Genomic DNA, 21,046 nt, shown 5'->3' with positions numbered 1-21,046 from the left:
ATGAAAGATATATATATATATAACTTCTTAATATTATTTTGTTCATTTTTTTTTATAAAATCTGTAATAATAGCAATAAGAGTGAAACCCTTGATACTGTATATTATTTTGTTTATTTCTACAGCACTTTTTGTTTCAAAATCCATAATAATAGCAATAAAATTGAAAGACATACATACTTAGTATTTAATTTATTTATTTCTATAGCACTCGTTTTTGTTTTAAAATCTGTAATAATAGCAATAGAAATGAAAGATATACATATTTAATATGATTTTATTAATTTATTTCTACAGCACTTTTCTTGTTAGTGTTACAGTCTGTAAATAAAACAGTGGGACTATTCAAAAACAAACTGTGTAATAAAAATAATTCATGAAGAGAAATTCTAAACAGGAAATAAAATGTAGTTGAAGTGAAATCCTTAATGAAATACATCAGTGTTAGTGCTGCCTCCAGGCACAAAACAAACTCAATCACTAATATCCATCCATATGGTGATGCCACCTTTGCCCCAACTCTCCTTCTGACGTCATACAGAGGGGGCGGAGCCAGGGAGTATAAAAGCCCGCCCCCTGCGCGTGGTTCTTGAATGAAGACGCAGAAGAGACGCGCACAGGATAAGGATAAGGACAAGGATAAGGACTTTTTCCACTCTGTCTGAGGTTGAGCTTGTGTGTCTGAGGAGCTGTATTCTAACCTCTTGTCTTGGATTAAATATATTTTTGGTTTTTGTTTGGATTGTCGAGTTTTTTTGTTGCATACGGATGCGAGCACCTGTGCGCAATTGGAAAAGTTTTGGCCATGGCGCGTCTCCATCTCCGTCTCGTCCTGCTGGCTCTGTCTGTCCTGCTGCCCCTGGTCAGTTTCTCGGGTTTAGGGATACAGCAGAGTGTGATATGAAGTGAAGTGGTGTAGGGAGATTGTTTTACTCGTGAAGAAACGCATCATATTAGTTTATTTTGTTGCAATATCAGAGTAATTGTGTAATAACAGCCGGTTATTTGTGACCTGTTCCCTCTGTAGGTTGCCTCCTCGGGAGTGTTTGAGCTGAAGGTGCACTCTTTCAGCACCACACGCCGCTTCTGCAGGAGAACTCGCGACTGCAACATCTTCTTCCGCATCTGCCTCAAGCACTCGGAGGATGTGATCTCCGCCGAGCCGCCCTGCACCTTCGGCACGGGGCAGACCGGAGTGATGCGCGCCGAACCGGGGGCCATCTCCAGCAGCGCCGCCATCCGCGTGCCCTTCCACTTCAAGTGGCCGGTAAAGTCCACTTCAGCCCTGATACACTCTCACTACTGCATTAAACATCTTCCTCTGACAGCCTTCATTTCCAACTCCTACATCCTTTCAGTGTGGACTTCATGGAGCTGCATGAACTCACATTTCATTATAATTTAATACACAATCATAATTTAATGAGGGTGAGGTTTGGATACTTCAATTAAACATAAAATTATTCTATTTAAGTTTAGCTAACACCAGTTTCTGTTGGCTTTGGTGCATTAAGTCACATGAATTCATTCACAAATAAGTGTTTTAATTGAATTTTTGGGGACATTTTTTTATCTATCTATCTATCTATCTATCTATCTATCTGGGAAAATATTTTCTAACTGGAAATTATTTCTTTATTTGTTTCTTTGTTTAATTATTTAATTATTTGTTGAAAAAAGTATTTACTTATTTACTGAAACTTTCTTTTTATTTATTTATTCATTCATTTGTTTGTTTGTTTGTTTGTTTAAAACTGTTCTATACATTATTTCTAAAATTCATTTAGCATTACTCTTATACAAAAGAGAAAGTTGTTTCTGTTTGTTTAAAATAATACACTGCAATAGATCCATTTCATCAACTGTGAGTGCAAATGAGTGATTTCAATACGGAGCAAAGTGATTATTTGCGACATTAAGCCCTCCATGTGGAACGAACTCTTACAGTGTTGATTTTACTTTTACACGCTGGAATTAACACCAGAAAAGTTAAATGAACTCTCAGAGTGGAGAATTAACACCTCCAACCTTCCGTCAGCATCTGCAGCCTCTAAAAGTGTTACCTGTTGCATGTCGTATTGAATTAAGACACGAACTACAGTGTTAACTGTTAACTGGAATAATTCGATTTAACACTTCAGATGTTAATTCAACACGTTTCTCCGGTTCTCAGTACCAGTGTGTTAATTCAGCGCTCTGCATTTTGTTGACTTTTACACACTTTTTTGTCTTGGCCAAACGTCAGTTTCATCATCAGTGGCATTTATGTCATTAGCCAGTATTTTAACTCTGCTGCACTTCTTGTCTTTTTAGGGAACTTTTTCTCTGGTTATTGAAGCCTGGAATGCCGAGTCCCCTAAAGAGCATGCTGACCACACAGGTACGTCCCCACTGGCTCATCAGCGAGCCGTCACCACGCCTCAGCAGGTGCACATGACACCTGATCCCTCGCTGTATTCAGGAGGGCGTGTGCAATGCGGAGTATTGCTGCTAAATCACAACAGTGGGCAACTTTATTCAAATCAAGTATTCAGAGTTAGCACACAGCTAGTCAAAGAGAATCTGAGCTCTAAACAAAATGATTGAGATAGCTAGGCCACCTCTCTGCGCTACACTAGTAGGGTGTAGTGTTTCACAAGCTACTTTTCATGCTAACTCATTAACACCAAATTAACATTGTTCATTTCAACTTCAGCTCAAACACGTTAGTGTTTCCTGTGCAGAATTGTTTATATTCTAATGCTGGTTTGTTTTTAGCTTGTTTACTATAAATGTAGTGTATTTTAGTGTGTTTACTGTAATGCTAGTTCCTCTTGTTTGAAACAAGACACTAGGTAATAATTAGCTAATAATTTGTTATTAGCTCACTTACTGTGATGTTACTTATCTGTGTGTGTTTTCCATCCACAGAGAACCAGAACAACCTGATCAGCCGTTTAGCAACACGGCGGCGTTTAGCCATCGGGGAGGACTGGTCTCAGGACGTGCACTTCGGCGAGCAGAGCGAGCTCCGCTACTCGTACCACGTGTTCTGCGACGAGTTTTACTACGGAGATGCGTGTTCAGATTACTGCCGGCCACGTGACGACACACTCGGCCACTACACGTGCGACGAGAACGGCAACAAGCAGTGTCTGGATGGCTGGCAGGGGGAATACTGCTCCGATCGTGAGTCCCACACACACACACACACACACGCAAATGCACACACATGAGGCAACTGCCTTAATAGTAGCTGTGTCTGTCTCATTTGGTAGCATTTTTACCAATGTGCTTGGTGTCATCATGTCATAGCATGTAGCACTTTACACACTTTATTTACTAAAACTCGCTAGTCTACGATGGATCCCGAACAAGCGGCGGCCATTTTACTTCTGAACATTTTACTTAAAATCCGAATTTAAAGCTACATTAGCTTGTTATCGTATCCACAGATGAATTTCTGGGAATCTGCAAACTCGAGACTGTTAGCTAACTATTAATTAACGTATATTTTGACAGCGTAACTTCACGTAACAGCTACATCAGCCTTGTTTTTAAAAACCTCCATGGAACAGAATTGTGGGATGTATGCCCTAAACATTGCCCTAAAATTGATCCTATATAAAAGGACCACCTTCTCTTGAAAGTGCACTAATGCGACGCAAAAAGTCTGCCTACCTAGGGAACTACATTCGTATAGTGATGCAATGACAATGACAATGGCCTTGTTCCAAATTGCATATCACCACACTAAAATATTACACTACCCTTGTGAGCTATTTAGCTGCTTATTTATAGAAGCTACATCTCTATATTTTTGTTACATAGTCTTGAGTGTGTGTGTGTGTGTGTGAGGGAGAGAAACACAAAGAGAGGGAGTGTATATGATATGTCAGATGGCCAGATGTCTGTTCGGTCCCTTGGGACAACTACGTCTGGTCTGGAAGCGTCTCGACGCGTGGTTTTGTGAGGGAGTCTGGTTGTGTATGAATGAGTTAATGAATGTGTGTGTGTGTGTGTGTGTGTGTGCAGAAATCTGAGCTGTAGCTCTAAAGCTTATCTACATCTAACATCCGTGTGTGTGTGTGTGTGTGTGTGTGTGTGAGCATCTCATTCAGTTCTTTTGTTCATCAGAACAATAGGAGCACAAAGCAGACACATGCTGTGGACTCATTCAGTGTGTGTGTGTGTGTGTGTGTGTGTGTCAGCTCACCAGCTGCTGGCCTCAACACTTAACACTCCCATTCATCTGTTCTCATTTAGCTGGGCGTGGCCAGAGTGTGTGTATGTGTGTAACCTCTCTCCCCTTCCCCTCCCCTCACAGCCATCTGCTCAGCGGACTGCAGCGATCGTCACGGTTACTGCGAGGCCCCCGGTGAGTGTAAGTGTCGTCTGGGGTGGCAGGGCCCGTCCTGCAGCGAGTGTGTGCGCCACCCCGGCTGTCTGCACGGCACCTGCACGCAGCCTTGGCAGTGTGTGTGTAAGGAAGGATGGGGAGGTCTCTTCTGCAACCAGGACCTGAACTACTGCACCAACCACCGGCCGTGTGCTAACGGCGCCACCTGCACCAACACTGGCCAGGGCAGCTACACCTGCACCTGCAGGCCGGGGTACGGAGGCACCGACTGCGAGCTCGAGATCAACGAGTGCGACTGCAACCCCTGTAAGAACGGCGGCAGCTGCAACGTGAGTTATTTAACACACCTTCACCTTAACACCACCACCTTAACACACCACCTTACACGTTTTCACTTCCTGCAACCCCTGCAAGGACAACAGGTGCAGTGTGAGTCCCCATAATACACCTTTACTCCAACAGACCCTAAACACTAAACACTCGCTAACTGCAAGAACACTAACACCATAACCTTAACCCCCTAACACACCATTACAACAACACACCTTAACCTTAACACCACTACCCTAACACACCACCTTACACACTTTCACTTACTGCAACCCCTGCAAGGACAACAGAAACTGCAGTGCATGTCTCTGAACACTAACACCATAACCCTAACACTTTAACACACTTACTCATAAACTAAACACTAACCCTGACCTCTACAAGAACAACGGCAGCTGCAACGTGAGTCCTGAACCTGATCACGCCTTAACCTTAACACTAACATCATAACACATTTACTGACTCACCCTAAACTTAACACTAACCCCAATACCCACAAGAACAGCGACAACTGTACCTTAAGTCCTGAACTGAACACTAACACCCTAACATACTCAAACACACCCTGTTATCAGTTACTGCAACTCCTTCAAGAGAAGAGACAGCTGGGACGTGGTTCCCAACTTAACACCTGAACTAAACACTAACAACTGTAACCTACACGCACTCCTGCAAGAACAATGTTTTTGTTAACCTCAACTTAACACTAATATAACACTAACACTGCAATACAACCTCAACTTCAGTCTAACCTTAACACTAACAATCTAACACAGCCTAATGTAAACATTAACACCATAACACATTTAACCTTAACACTAACACTCTAACCTTAACACTAACACTCTAACCTTAACACTAATACTCTAACACTAATAACTAACATTCTAACACAGCCTACAATAACTATAACACAGACTAACCTGAACACTAACACTCTAACACAGCCTACAATAACTATAACACAGCCTAACCTTAACACTAACACTCTAACACAGACTAACAATAACTCTAACACAGCCTAACCTGAACACTAACACTCTAACACAGCCTAACAATAACTCTAACACAGCCTAACCTGAACACTAACACTCTAACCTTAACACTAATACTCTAACATAGCCTAACCGTAATACTAACATTCTAACACAGCCTACAATAACTCTAACACAGCGTAACCTTAACACTAACACTCTAACACTCTAACCTGAACACTAACACTCTAACCTTAACACTAACACTCTAACACAGCCTAACAATAACTCTAACACAGACTAACCTGAACACTAACACTCTAACACAGCCTAACAATAACTCTAACACAGACTAACCTGAACACTAACACTCTAACACAGCCTAACAATAACTCTAACACAGACTAACCTGAACACTAACACTCTAACACAGCCTAACAATAACTCTAACACAGCCTAACAATAACTCTAACACTCTAACACAGCCTACAATAACTCTAACACAGCGTAACCTTAACACTAACACTCTAACACAGCCTACAATAACTCTAACACAGACTACAATAACTCTAACACAGACTAACCTCAACACTAACACTCTAACCTTAACACTAACACTCCAACACAGCCTAACAATAACTCTAACATAGCCTAACCTCAACAGTAACACTCTAACACAGCGTAATCTCAACACTAACACTCTAACACAGCCTACAATAACTCTAACACAGACTAACCTGAACACTAACACTCTAACCTTAACACTAACACTCCAACACAGCCTAACAATAACTCTAACACAGTCTAACCTCAACAGTAACACTCTAACACAGCGTAATCTCAACACTAACACTCTAACACAGCCTACAATAACTCTAACACAGACTAACCTGAACACTAACACTCTAACCATAACACTAACACTCTAACACAGCCTAACAATAACTCTTACACAGTGTAACCTCAACACTAACACTCTAACACAGCCTAACAATAACTCTTACACAGTGTAACCTCAACACTAACACTCTAACACAGCGTAATCTCAACACTAACACTCTAACACAGTCTAACAATAACTCTAACACAGCCTAACCTCAACACTAACACTCTAACCTTAACACTAACATGCTAACACAGCCTAATCTCAACAGTAACACTCTAACCTTAACATTACTGCTCTAACACACTCAAACCCTAACAATAACACTCTAACACACTCTAATCATAGCACGCTAACATACTCTAACCTTACCACTAATGCTCCAATACATGCTAACCTTAACACTAAGACTTTAACCTTAACACTAACCCTCTAACACACACTAACCTTAACACTAAGACTTTAACCTTAACACTAACCCTCTAACACACACTAACCTTAACACTAACATTATAACACACCGTAACCCCTGCAAGACCGGAGTCCTCTGCAATGTGAGTCTAAAATGATCTAAGCTTAACACTAATACCATAACACACTAACACTCCAACACACCTTTACTCTTACACACACAATAGATGGTGTAAATACTCTCTTTATCTCTCTCTCTCTCTCTCTCTCTCTATCATGGTGTAGGATCTGGAGAACGATTACTCGTGCACGTGCCCTCAGGGCTTCTACGGGAAAAACTGTGAGATCATAGCAATGACGTGTGCAGATGATCCGTGCTTTAACGGAGGAACATGTGAGGAACGTTTCACTGGAGGCTACGTGTGCCGCTGCCCCCCAGCCTACACTGGCTCCAACTGCGAGAAGAAACTGGACCGCTGCAGCCACAAACCCTGCGCCAACGGTGTGTGTTACAGTCATTTCATTAGGATTTTCAGCGCGTTTTCATCCTCCATCGTGATAACACCATAAAAACTGTTGTGTAAAATGTTCTCTGTGTCGCTGTGTAGGTGGTGAGTGTGTGGACGTGGGCTCGGGGGTGCTGTGTCGGTGTCGTCCGGGATTCGCCGGGCCGCGCTGCGCCGTTAACGTGGACGACTGTGCGCGCTCTCCGTGTCAGAACTCGGGCACTTGTGTAGACGGTGTAAACGACTACACATGCTCGTGCACGCTTGGATTCACGGGGAAGAACTGCAGCGTGCGCGCCGATGCCTGCCTCTCACACGCCTGCCTGCACGGAGGTACCTGCTACACACACTTCTCAGGCCCCGTGTGCCAGTGTGTGCCTGGATTCATGGGTCCCAGCTGTGAGTTCCCCGTGCTGGATAGAGCCGGTATGGAGCGGGCAGCATCACGCAGCTCCCGAGGCTCCTCCCCTTCCACGGTGGCGGCGCTGTGCGTGCTGGGCGTGCTGGCAGCCTGCCTGGGCGTGTGCGTTGCTGTGGTGTTCTTGAGGCGCAGGAGGCAGCGCCTGCGCAGACAGCAGCTCTGCGACTCCGTCTTCAACGACCTCGAGACGGTCAACAATCTCGACCGGCAGCACTTCCCATACGAACGCGAATTCCTGTCCAGAGCTGTCAGTCAGGTGAAGCCGAGCAACACTGAGGCCAGACTCAGCTGCTCATTGGCTCCCGGGCACACGCTTCCTGCCGGGCGGGACTTCCTGTGGAGCGCTGGAGGAGCGGGGATGAGATAACACACACACGTAGGCACAAAGGTTCAGGAAACAAGTTTGAAACACCACACACACATACACACATATATACACACGCACAAACTGAGTGAAGAAGAAAATGATATAAGCACTTCTTTTCCATATTCTTTTACAGTGAATGAGTGAATTGATCAAAAACATGACAGAATAAAGTGTTGTACAGGAGCTTTTCTGTCGGACTGATAGAGTTTACGCTCCAAAAACCAAAAAAAGGGAGAAACTTTAAGGTACGTTAAAGTGTCAGATTTGTTATAGATGGTGATCGCTACAGAATTCAACATTAACAGTATGTGACTCATAATTTCTGCATTATAAGACACTCCACCCTGAATTAAGTTCTGTATGATTAAAGAAAAGTCACAGGATATATATATATATATATATAAAGGAAAAAATGACAATGTACAAATTATTTTAAAGAATACATCACAAAATACCTGCAGGAAAAGGAAAGGAAAAAAAAAAACATGAATTATAGTTTGGGACGTTGTGGTAGGTTAGGCCAAATCCTGACTGGCTTCTAGAAAACTGATGTCAATCTTTCAGTTTTTGAGTCGAATATCATTCCTCCTTTTAATTCTGATTTATCTTTTCAACACTATGGTGAATGTTCTTTACACTTTTTACCTCTTTTTTATCTTTTATATTGATATTCATGTAAACAATGAGATGTCTGGGTTAGCTAGATAACTTAATTCTTTTATACTTCTGGTTCATGTTATCCAGCTAATTGTAAATTCTTGCTTTTTTTAAACTTTTTTTTTATATATAAACTCGCTAGATCTCGAACTGGGAAAGTTCGAAGTCTGCATTTCCGCCGACGTTCGATTGTAGCAAAGTCCCAAATAATGGATAACGTTCTCTCAGACTCCTCCTTACATCCTGTACACGGATGCTTGTTGTACTTGTTGTATGATCCACAAAATGGAGTGTATTAGATCTGTACTTTCATTGTTACAAAGTCAGAAATATATTTATAAATATTTTCCTAAACCAAAATGGGGATATTGTTAGCCCAGCGTTGTATTGCTATGTAGCAGCGAGCTCTTTCCCTACTTTTAAGCGGGAAGTTGATGTCATTTTTATAAGTAAAACTTGAGCTTTCTGAATGTGATGTTTCTGACTTGTAGAAATTGATTTTTGTGGCCATTTCACCTTTCATGACTTTAAACCTGAGTTAATGCCTGCTTTAAGTTCCTGTTTTGCATTTTTGTACTTTTAATTTCAATCATTGTTCTTGTAAAAATATTTTATGTTAATTTATTTTGTATGTCTATTTGTTTGTCAAGTTAATAAAATGAGTAATATAATCCTGCATAATTAATCTGCACACATTTGCAGAAGGTCATGTGATTGGGGTCCCAGTAGTCTCCAACAACCAATCAGAGTCGAGCTTTGGGGACGTGACTGTGATGTGGAAAAGTTTATTACTTTATTACTTTATTACTCGGCATATTAAGTATGAATATGTGAAATTTGCCCTGCTGACCAATAAATTAGTGGTGTCTAAATAAAAAAAAAGAGCAATTTTTTCAACACCAATCAGCAAGGTCTCAGCTCCCCCTAGTGGAACACAATAAAATTACATTCTACTGCTTATTATTTTTATATTGGTAGTAAATGAAAAGAAATAATACAATCAAAAATTACACATACACACATTTCCTTGTACTCCAGTTGTACCTGATCAGCAAAACCATGTTCAGTGTGTTAAGTTTGCTTCTTTATGGTTGGACTGGAGCTACAATGTGGAAGCTTGCAGTACATCTACAAGTTTAACTGTAGTTACACTATATGGTGAAAAGTTTCTGCACACTCATATGTGGTTCTTCCTCAAACTGTTGCCAGAAAATTGGAAACACAAAATTGTATAGAGTGTCTGTGCTGTAGCATTACAGTTTCCCTTCACTGGAACTAAGAGGCCCAAACCTGCTCCAGCATGACGATGCCCCTGTGCACAAAGCGAGCTCCATGAAGACATGGTGTGTGAAGGTTGGAGTGGAAGAACTCGAGTGTCCTGCACAGAGCCCTGACCTCAACCCCACTGAACACCTTTGGGATGAACTGGAACACCGACTGAACCCCAGACCTCCTCACCAACATCAGCGCCTGATCTCACTAATGCTCTTGTAGCTGAATGAACACAAATCCCCACAGCCACGCTCCAACATCTAGTGGAAAGCTTCCCAGAAGAGTGGAGCTCATTATAACAGCAAACACAGGGGAATAAATCTGGAATGAGATGTTCAACAAGCACATATAGGTGTGATGGTCAGGGGAGCACATACTTTTGGCCATGTGTAAAATAATGTACCTTAGAGTGCGTTCTAAGGTTCACTATATTCAGCTTTTCATGGCGGTATAAATAAATGCTGATTGTACAAATGTACCATTAATGGAGACATGGAAAAGAACAGTTTGGTAACTTTATTTCTAAGACTGTAGATCCCAAGTGATAAATATATAATGTTTTTATTCGATGCTACATCGTAGGGTTAGTCCAATTAATCAGATTAATCATGCACGCGCAATGAAAGCGGAACCGGAAGTAAGCGCACACACTGGGAATGAAGCGCACTAGCGCGAGAGCAACACAGAGGAACAGATGCGCTGTGGAAGTTAACCGTGAAAGTTAGGACCTCGGAGAGCACTGGGTTTATCAGCGCGAGACGCGGCGGTAGGGGCGCGCGCTCCTCTCCTGAATCCCACACACTCGCACACACACACACACACACACACACATCAGCGCGCGTGTGCCTTTCTCTTCATTCCTCAGCACAGACTCTTCTCCGTCTCTCACGCGCGCATCAATGGCCGAGGAGCAGCGGAATCGCCGCTTTCACCCGCGAGCGCTGGGGCCCGCGCGCGAACACGGCCTGAACCTGCAGAAGCGGCAGGCGCGCGTGACGGTGAAGTACAACCGCGCGGAGCTGCAGAAGCGCCTGAACGCCGAGAAGTGGATCGAGCGCGCGCTGGAGGAGCTGTACGCCGGGGCGGTGAGTGCACGCGCCACAGGGGCGCTCACTTTTAGGAGTCTAGTGTAAAAGTTTAGAAGTTTAACAAACAAACAAACAAACAAAACTTTTTTGGGGGGTTATTTCTGCGTAAATAAGTTAATATCGGGACGCCATTTTATAATTCCTGGAGGGTAGAAAAGTGTTTTTCTTACGCAGTTGAGTCAAAGCTATAAAACTGTAATAATAATAACAATAATAATAATAATAATAATAATAATAATAATAATAATAAATCGTATTAAGCCAAGTTAACCTACTTGTACATAACTCTGAAGGAATAAAAATTCATAAAGAAGAAAGTGAGAAAATATTTGTGAAGAGGTCAAAGGCCATATTGACTTGACTATAAGCAGATAGATAGATACACTATATGGCCAAAAGTATGTGCACCCCTGGCCATCACACCTATATGTGCTTGTTGAACATCTCACTCCAGATTTATTCCCCTGTGTTTGCTGTTATAATAAGCTCCACTCTTCTGCGAAGTCTTTCCACTAGATGTTGGAGCGTGGCTGTGGGGATTTGTGTTCATTCAGCTACAAGAGCATTAGTGAGATCAGGCGCTGATGTTGGGATGTCGAGGAGGTCTGGGGTTCAGTCGGTGTTCCAGTTCATCCCAAAGGTGTTCAGTGGGGTTGAGGTCAGGGCTCTGTGCAGGACACTCGAGTTCTTCCACTCCAACCTTCACACACCATGTCTTCATGGAGCTCGCTTTGTGCACAGGGGCATCGTCATGCTGGAACAGAGATTGAGTCTCTTAGTTCCTGTAAAGGGAAACTGTAATGTTACAGCACACAGTGACATTCTGTTCAATTGTGTGTTTCCAACTTTGTGGCAACAGTTTGGGAAAAGAACCTCCTTAGGATGTGATGGTCAGGTGTCCACATAGATAGATAGACATCTTTGATATAAGATAGAATCTAAATCATGTGCAGCAGACTGTTAAATACAGACATTACAAGTGTCACATTTTCATGTTAATAAGTGAATCAGTTTAACTGTCACTTTACTTCCATTCCAACCCTGTTACCCTAAAAAGCCATTGCAAAATGAAATATTGCAAAATTGGAGAGTAGCAGAGTAGTTCTCACTAAATGATTCACAGAATGTTGCATCATTTCTCTTGTAAGGATTTATACATTTATAATTTCTCGTAGACCAGAATAAGAAGCCACATTACACTTCATTAGTGTATTAAAGCATATTTTACAGAATGAGAAATTATTTAATTTCACAATATCATTCATATTTACAATCATCTGTTTAATGCATGTCATGGCTATGTGTCAGATCACACACTACGCACTAGGCTGGTAGGTTGGTAAACCCTCGACTCGACCGCTAATGGACATGACTAATTACAGTGAGCTCATCACACCCTAGAACAGGAACAACTTCCCGTAAAAAAAAAAAAAAAAGTTTTCCTTGAAATTTATTCAATCTGTAGTGTATTTTGTATTTTTTGCTCAGCAGGTCTGCTGTTTGGGGAAAAAAAAAAAGTCCATTTCATCACAAAAAATGTCCATTTCATCACAGGCCATATCGCCCGTAAAACAACACAAAATGATCCCCTTTTTTTTTTTTTTTTTAAATAGTCATTTCTTTTTCCATTCAATTATTTGATAAAGAATAAAAGACTTTGTTATGTTGTTATAGGAGAATAATCAACAAAGTGGTTATGTGATGAGTTACTCTTAATTCTAATTTGATGATTTTCCTATAATAGCAAGGAAGTGTTTTATTCCTCTTATACCACAGCAATAAGCAAATGCTAATATGTATATATTTATTAAAGAAAGGCATATCATTTTTTTTATCTGTTTACAGTTACATTTCCTGTTCTCTCTTACGTTATAGCGTTCCTTCACCAGCCTCTCTCGTTTTCTCTCTCTTGAAGTTCAGAAGACCAAACGCAGCTTGTCATTTTACCAAGAAACTGCAAAGCACGTATATTCCTCTGTCCTGAAGATGTCGTGAAACTTAGTTACAGCTTTACCTTTGACTGTTACAAAAGCGCTCACACTGGAGACTCATTCCATAAATGTTACATAAACATCTGCTCACAGAAAACTTCACCATATCACTGGTTATATATTTAACAGCAGTTTTTTAAACCCATTTATTACTACGGTTATATTATTTAACTTGTCAGCCGTACAAGTCCCTCTGAATGAGCTGTTGCTATAGAAACGATAACGTATTAGAACGAGCGCATTAATATAAACCTGTGATTTGCAGCTGCACTACTGTCAGAGCTGCTGTTATAGCAAACTACTCAACACCTATTGACTAATCAGAATTGAGAGATTGACAGTGCTGTGCTATTGATTTGACCAATCAGAAAATGTTACAAGTTACAGAATGAGATCTGGAGATCTGTTAACACGGGATCTGATCTGATAAACCAAACAAATTGATAGCATGATTGTGATATTTGTGACCTCTAGCAACTGCAAACTGTTTAACAAATGAAAAACCTCCCCAAATGCTTAAAATGTGTGCTTAAGTGCACTTAAAATATATTTCTTTTGGATCACCATGGTGAATGAAGGGGGTGGTTGTGATTTTGGCAGTGAAACAGTGGCAGTGTTTACTGACGGATTGTGAAATTTGGCTGAAGGCTGCACTAAAGATCCTTCCTTATCTTTGGAATTGCACTTCTTTTTCTTATCTTCTCCTAGAAAACAAATAGTGGTCAATATCCAGACCATGTGACCTGGAGAGATCTCACTCTGCATCATACCCAACTCACCACCAGATTAACATTACCCAAGATTTTACTCATCAGTAATTTCTAAACGCTTAGCTTTAAAGATTAAAGGGCAAACACTTGAGTGACAAGCGATAAAATAAATAAATAAATAAAATAAAAAGGAAAGTTTTAGCTCAAATGTACAGCTGTATATCAGTAAAGCATGAAGAGTCGAATAAAGAATCGCTTTTAAATAGCAATTTAAATTGCTACTTGCGTTCTTAGCTTAGCTAGATAGCGAGAGGTTATTACAGCTACAACTATGGAGCATTATAAGGTAGCTATCTAGCTTATGTTAGCTAAGTTAGTTTCCCAGCCATATGGGAGAATCCTGGATATTTAGCAAGAATTATAGAGCTTTATTTGTTCTGTCAGTAGCTAGCTAGCACCTTAGCCAGCATCTTCATCTTCACAATAATTTGTGTCCAATTTCTTATTCCTCCTGACTGATAATGTGGCTAGATTATCTCAATATGCTGTCCTTTGTTTTTTTCTGAGGTAAAATGTTGCCCAACTAGACTATTACTTATACAGTTTATGTCCTAGTTATGGAGAGGTAGTGATACTATTGTTTCAGATAGCTAACTAACTTGTTAGCTTGACTAGATAGTGCTGTACTGTTAGGGTCATTTTGTCAAGCGCTATTCTAGCTAGCTAGATAAAATTAGCTAATAGGTTTTCCAGTGAATTCTTGTATTGGCTACGATAGTTCACTGCTGGGTATTTGTCGCTGACTAGCCACTTTGCCACTGAAAATTATATTTTGCAGCACAGAACATTTAAAATGGTGCTAAATTATCGCAGCTGAGATGTAATAGGGTTAGATGATGTATTTCTGTGACATTTCTGGTTTGTTTCCTTGTGGGGAATGTTTGAAAGAGAGGATTTATGATGGCGTGGTGGTCTGTGTTCTCTCTCTCTCTCTCTCTCTCTCTGGGCTTTATATGGCGCCGTTGTGTGTGTGTTTGAGATTAGCGAGTAGGATTGTGTGTTGTTTCTGCACAGTGTAGCCCATGGCTGTACAGATAAATTACATGAGAAAATGTTTTAAATTACATGAGAAAATTTTCTCCGTGAGTTATCTGTGGGCAGCAGGAAGAACGCTCCGGTCACATTCCTTTAATTCCGTTTCACCCACTTCAACTAAACTGCGGTACTTGTTACGTAATTAAAGGTGCAGTCTGTAATATTTCAGTGGTTCAAGACCTTTACTGATCATACAGTTAGTATGTGATTTGCAGTAATGCCTCGTCTCTGACAGGACTTTAGGTTTTTGTTTTTTTTTTTGAGGTTTCTTTGTGACACAGCAAACTGTGTTTGTTTTTATCTTCTTAACTTCAAGACAGCAAAAAAAGACAGACAGGTGAGGGAACGACTGTTTAAAGCTGCTATAACGTAAGTGAGAACAAGAACTAACTTGTTTCACAGCCATTCCACAGCATTTAATGTAACTATAAATGGATAAAAAGTACACATGCTGGAAAGTGCTGGGAATTTCACTTCAGAAAAGCTGCACGAATATATGAGGCCTAATATATTCCATGCTGGTTAGTGATTATTTTCCTATAGCAGCACATCCCAAAGTGTTTTATTCCTCTTATACCACCAACGATTACAATGTTTTTTTATTAATTAACAACACATTACATTTTGTATGCGTTTATAGTTACATTAATGACACTGAATGCCTACAAAAAAACCCACATTAGTTCCCAGAGGAGCAGACTGGATGTGTTTTGAGGCGAGTGTGCTGTGATTTAGACGTGCAGTTTGCCTAATGCTAAACTGGAGGCTATAAGCTTTCCTTGTTTGTTAGCATCAATAGCTTTGTAATTTCAGATATGAAACATGAGGCATTTTTTTTGAAACATTACTGGCAGTATTTCTAGCTTCTGGTTCTTTGGAAGAGGCTTTAATACTCATTCTTCTTCCATTCAGAGTGATATGCGATAGTTCAGGGGTGCGTCTTTACTCTCTCAAGGCTTTATATGGAGTCACTGTGTGTGTGTGTGTGTGTGTGTGTGTGTGTGTGTGTGTGTGTGTGTGTGTGGGGTTAGCAGGTAGGAGTGTGTGTGTGTGTGTGTGTGTGTGTGTGTGATCTCTGCACAGTGTACAGTGTTAAAGATAACATTAAGTGAATATTTAGAGTGAGTGATAAGTGCATAATGGATGGAGAACTTGTGGCCTTTGTGTCATTATTTCTCTCTGCACTTAAACACTGTATAACACACACACACATACTGCGTATCTCTCTCACACACATGGGCGAGGGCCATATAAGGAAAGGTGCTTGCTTCCTCTTGGGGGATCCTAGACTTCCTGTTCCACAAAAAAAAAAAAAAAAAAAAACACACACACACTAATATACACATGTGTGATTCCAGAGCCTTATCATTGCCTTACATGGGCATTGTTGTGTGTTTGTGTTTGTGTGTACATGTATACAACCGTATGCTTACACGTGGTTTGCATGCAGTTGTGAGAAAAGCTCTGTATACGCCTTGGTATTTCTGCACTTGGTATTTCTCTGACGCCTGACTGTCTAAACAAAAACGATTGGACCAACAGCGCACTTTGTGGAAACGGAGACTCCTCTGTACTTTTCCCTTGTTGAAAAACTTCAAGTTACAGCTTTACCTCTGACTGTTACAAAGCTCTGACACTGGAGACTCCTTCCATCAGTGTTAAATAAACATCTCCTAACAGAAAACGAGTACACGTGTATTTAAAGCTGTTTATGTGGAACGTCTGCTGTACAAATGACAACATTAGATGTTAGTTATATTATATATTATTTATATTATATATTTTTTCAAAATATAATTATATGTAAAAGAGAAGATAAGGGATGAACCTACACTGATGCACTGTGTTTGGGACAGTGTGTGTCTGTGTATGTGTGTGTGGGAAGCAGTTATCTTCCGGTAAATGCTGATGTTTTATCAGTGACTCTCACCATGTGTTCTCAGTACATTCCTTTAATTCTTTCGTTTCAAAACAACTATTTAGACTGAACTGCGCTCTGATGTGGAATTTTATTTTTAGCACAGTATTATCACACTATTGTGTGTGTGTATATATATATATAAGTCTAAAAAATGTATTAAACTGCTTTGATTAAATCTAAAAAAAGTAGTATGTGTTTAAAAACAGTAGATATTATTAAGTGTGATTCAAACCGTCCACAAAGACGTCTCAGACTAACACTGATTGAGAACCGCTGATCTAACTTATTGTCATGTGATACAGAGATATGTGAAATATGAGATCAATGATTCTGCAGTTAGAGATGTTCCAGTGGTCACATGCTGTCTGACACACATGCCACCGGATCCACACATGTATAATCTGATGTGTGTGTGTGTGTGTGTGTGTGTAGCTGGATGAAATGCCAGAAGAGATTGACATTGATGACTTACTGGTTCTGCAGCGTGATGAAGAAAGAGCGCAAAAACTCCAGGTGTCATTAACACTTCCTCTAACAAAACAAAATCAAAAACGAAAGAATTCACATTGATTCACTTTCAGATAAAATTAATATTTATTCTGTGCTGTAGGAGCTGCTGCAGACCTGCAGGAATAACACCAAGGTACAATCCTACAATCTCTCTCTCATTCTCTTTCTCTCTGTCTCTCTCTCTCACACTTTCTCTCTCTCTCTCTATCTCTATTTCTGTCTCTCTCTCTCTCTGTCTCTTTCTCTCTAATTTCCATTTAATTCTCTTTTCCTTCTTTCTTTAACACTGTTTTCTCCACTCCCACCCCGTCTCCATTTCTCTTTTATGTTTATTTCTCTCTCTTTCTCCCCTTCTTTTCCTCTATCCATTGCTCTTTCTTCATCACTCTTTCTCTCTCACTTTCTTGTCTTATTCTCTTTTCTCTGTACTCGTTCACTCTCTTCAACTCCATTTCTCATTATTTCAACTATAAACAGAGCAGTGTTGCCAAAGCATCAGGAAAACATTAATGATAACAAAGATAACAGCAGAGAAGATTAATAATAACTATATTGATATTCACAACAACAGTAAGAATAATAATAATGATGATGATGATGATGATGATGATATTTCATCTATATTTTTCTTCTCATCTTTTTGTCTCTCCCCTCTTTCTAAAGGAACCTGCACTGACTGACACTCGCTTGTTCATGTTTCCAACAACCATCATTTGTTCTTCGCGCACACACGCACACACACTCACACACACTCACACACTCTCTCTTTCTCTCTCTCTCTCTCTCTCTCTCTCTCTCTCTCTCTCTCGTCTGTTTCCAGTGTTGAATACAGAGAGTTTTACTTTGAGGTGACATTAGGTTTTTATTTCGGGAAGACAGGAGGTCGGGTTGTAGGTTTGACGGGTTCATGTGAGGTAGATCGATAATGATCAGTGTTCATTCCTTCATTCATCATGTGTGTATTTCCATCATTATTCGTTCATCTCCGGAATCAACTCGGTAGTGTTAAAGGTAGAGGGTGTGTTTGGTTCTGTATGAATCCACACATGAGTAATAGAGGTTTTTTTATATCAGAAATTTGGCTGTATAGTCATCAGTGTTCACTTTCGCATCCTCACACTCTCCGTCTCTTCTCTGCTCCATCAGCACAAAGACATTCTTTAATGAGAACTCTGTAACACTGTTCACATTCAGTCCGTGTGTGTGTGTGTGTGTGTGTGTGTGTGTGTGTGTGTTTTCCACACAGCCATTCATCACTGAGCTCCTCCAGATGCTGCATGGCCTTCACAAACAGGAAGAGCTCCAGAAAGAGGGCATCGGCCATCCCTGTCTCCATGGTTACCCCCATCACCATGTAAATGTGCACAACGACAGAGGCCAACAACAGCACCATCAACCACGAACCCACCAGACTCTCTAGCCGTATCCCATAATGCACTGCAGCAGCTAACTACACCAAACCCCAGACACGTTCTTCATCCACAAACTGATATGATCTCATCACTAACCTAACGTTTTCACACGGGCGATTTCCTATAATCACGCTCACACCTAGTTAAGGAGATCTAATCCTCTTAACATGTCAGTTTAAAGTTATTCTACATGTTTTCCTAAGCACATTAAACCCTTACACCACTGAGACAGTATTAAATGATTTTATATCATCCTGTATGAAGTAGGCAATGTTAAACTGTGAGATTTGACATGCATGATTGTAACTGCTAAAAGTCTGAAATGTAGTCAGCCAGCCACAAGGGGGCAGCATCACCTAGTCATGAACTATTCAAAATACAGCATTTACAGTACAAATACACAGGTAAAACTGTATTAAAGGTGTAGTTTGGCCATGACACCATTTTCCCTTTACTGTAAATGTAGTCGATCAGCCAAGACACTAACATGGTTTACAAATAACGAAAACCTTTTTCTAATACCAGAGATATTTACTGTAGCATCCTTCCTAACACTTCCATCTCTCAGACTTTAGGAGGTGGAGTGTAGAACTGCTTAAAAAGCGACTCGGTTGTCAAGATGGTGGCCTTCGTAACATTTCACTGTAAAGTTTTGTTTACGTTTCTAGCTTATGGGACATCCTAAATCACGCTCAGTCCTAAACCACATTACCGGTTCTGTGTTATGTCTCTGAATAACTGAATGGGAAAAAGACTTTGGGCGACAGATTTATATTACTTGTTAGCTCCATTAGCCATTAGCCTTGTAACTCCAGTGAAAAGAATGAGAATAAAATGTCAGTCACCAAACAAGTCCTTCATTTACAGTAAAGGAAACATGGTGTAGATTTGATTTTTTTTCTTTTTTAATCAAACTGCTCCTTTAAAGTACACGTCATTGGGCATCACTTCTATCCAGGATGAGTGTAATAATAGTGGAAATGGCTTCATATGGACAGTGTTTTTTTGTTTTTTTTTAAATTAAATTCAACTCCTTTTCAAACTGACTTTTATAAATCACTTGTAAATAGCTCTATAATCTCATAAGACTAGCTCAGTGTTACACTGAGGAGTTCTTATGTCACTAAGGGACATGCTACAATAACGCTAATAAATCAATGTGACTCAATAAGAGTGTTAATGGTCTATTTACAGATGTTAACGATAAAATAAAGATGTGAATTGAGTGACTCTGAATGTGTGTTTTGAATTCTGATGATTCTGAGGGTGTTTTTTCTTTGTAATTATAACTTAAAATTGTCTAAAATAGCTAGCAAAAAAATGGCTAGTTTGCTGAGAAAATTAGCTAGCTCACTTAGCAAACTTACAATAATGCTAGACAACATGTGCACAAGCTAAAGTCACTTCTATATATAAGTTATTTAAAACTTTTCCACATATCTAAACATGAATTAAAATTCACCACAGTATTAAAATTGGGTTTTGTTTCAGGAAATCGCTGTAGCTACATGTTAGCATTTTCATTCTGTGTTGTTTGGGAATTGTTTACATCACTACATGAGCTAAGGTGCTTTAATAATGCTTTGTAAAAACATATTATAAGATTGTACTTTATAAATTTAACATGTATTCGCCATGTTGGACTTTATAAGCAGTGTACCACGAGGTTTTTATCGTACGGACCTTTTTAACGTTAATGAAACACACCTGATTCAGCCAATCAACAAGCGGCAGGTGTGTTAAAACAAAACCAAATCGGTTAAAACAGCTAAATTTAGTGCACTGGATCTTCTGAGAAACAGTAGAACATGTAGTAAATAGTGTGATTAATGTTTACGTGACACAGAGACACATCTGCATTATAATCTCAGGACTCTGTTGAGGCTCTTTTGCTTCCTGCACTGTATTCTGATGACCATCAGAGGGCAGGACAGGACAAAGAAACAAAAGCACATGAACCTTACATGATGTTCTCTCATTCATTCAACTGCAGTAAGAGCTTTATCCTGGTCAGGGTGGCAGTGGATCCGGAGTCTATACACCCTGGATCGGACAAAATCACAGGACATCACGCAGGTGGGAGGAGGGAGAAAACCGGAGAACCCGGAGGAAACACAGGGAGCACCAGGGATGGCACCACTCCTCCAAAAATGTGATGCT

The 21,046-nt window shown here is 40.3% G+C and overlaps 2 protein-coding genes across 2 annotated transcripts; both read left to right on the top strand.

Annotated features, from left to right (window-relative positions):
* Positions 1–605: 605 nt before the first annotated feature.
* Positions 606–9,787, top strand: dlb (deltaB). The gene is made up of 7 exons (XM_026921740.3): positions 606–861; positions 1,027–1,266; positions 2,313–2,379; positions 2,910–3,167; positions 4,306–4,667; positions 7,222–7,438; positions 7,545–9,787. Exons 1-7 carry the CDS (start codon positions 805–807, stop codon positions 8,228–8,230), a joined length of 1,887 nt encoding a protein of 628 aa, XP_026777541.1. The 5' UTR covers positions 606–804; the 3' UTR covers positions 8,231–9,787.
* A 1,037-nt stretch (positions 9,788–10,824) lies between these two features.
* On the top strand, positions 10,825–20,111 carry ppp1r14aa (protein phosphatase 1, regulatory (inhibitor) subunit 14Aa). Its single transcript, XM_026921810.3, has 4 exons — positions 10,825–11,244; positions 17,397–17,477; positions 17,575–17,607; positions 18,721–20,111. The coding sequence occupies exons 1-4, from the start codon at positions 11,059–11,061 to the stop codon at positions 18,892–18,894; spliced, it is 474 nt and encodes a 157-aa protein (XP_026777611.1). The 5' UTR covers positions 10,825–11,058; the 3' UTR covers positions 18,895–20,111.
* Positions 20,112–21,046: the final 935 nt, after the last annotated feature.

Source organism: Pangasianodon hypophthalmus, chromosome 27, assembly GCF_027358585.1.
Source record: "Pangasianodon hypophthalmus isolate fPanHyp1 chromosome 27, fPanHyp1.pri, whole genome shotgun sequence".
Lineage (NCBI taxonomy): Eukaryota > Metazoa > Chordata > Actinopteri > Siluriformes > Pangasiidae > Pangasianodon > Pangasianodon hypophthalmus.
The sequence above is the reverse complement of the archived record's forward strand: the minus strand, read 5'-3'. Positions and strand labels throughout refer to the sequence as shown.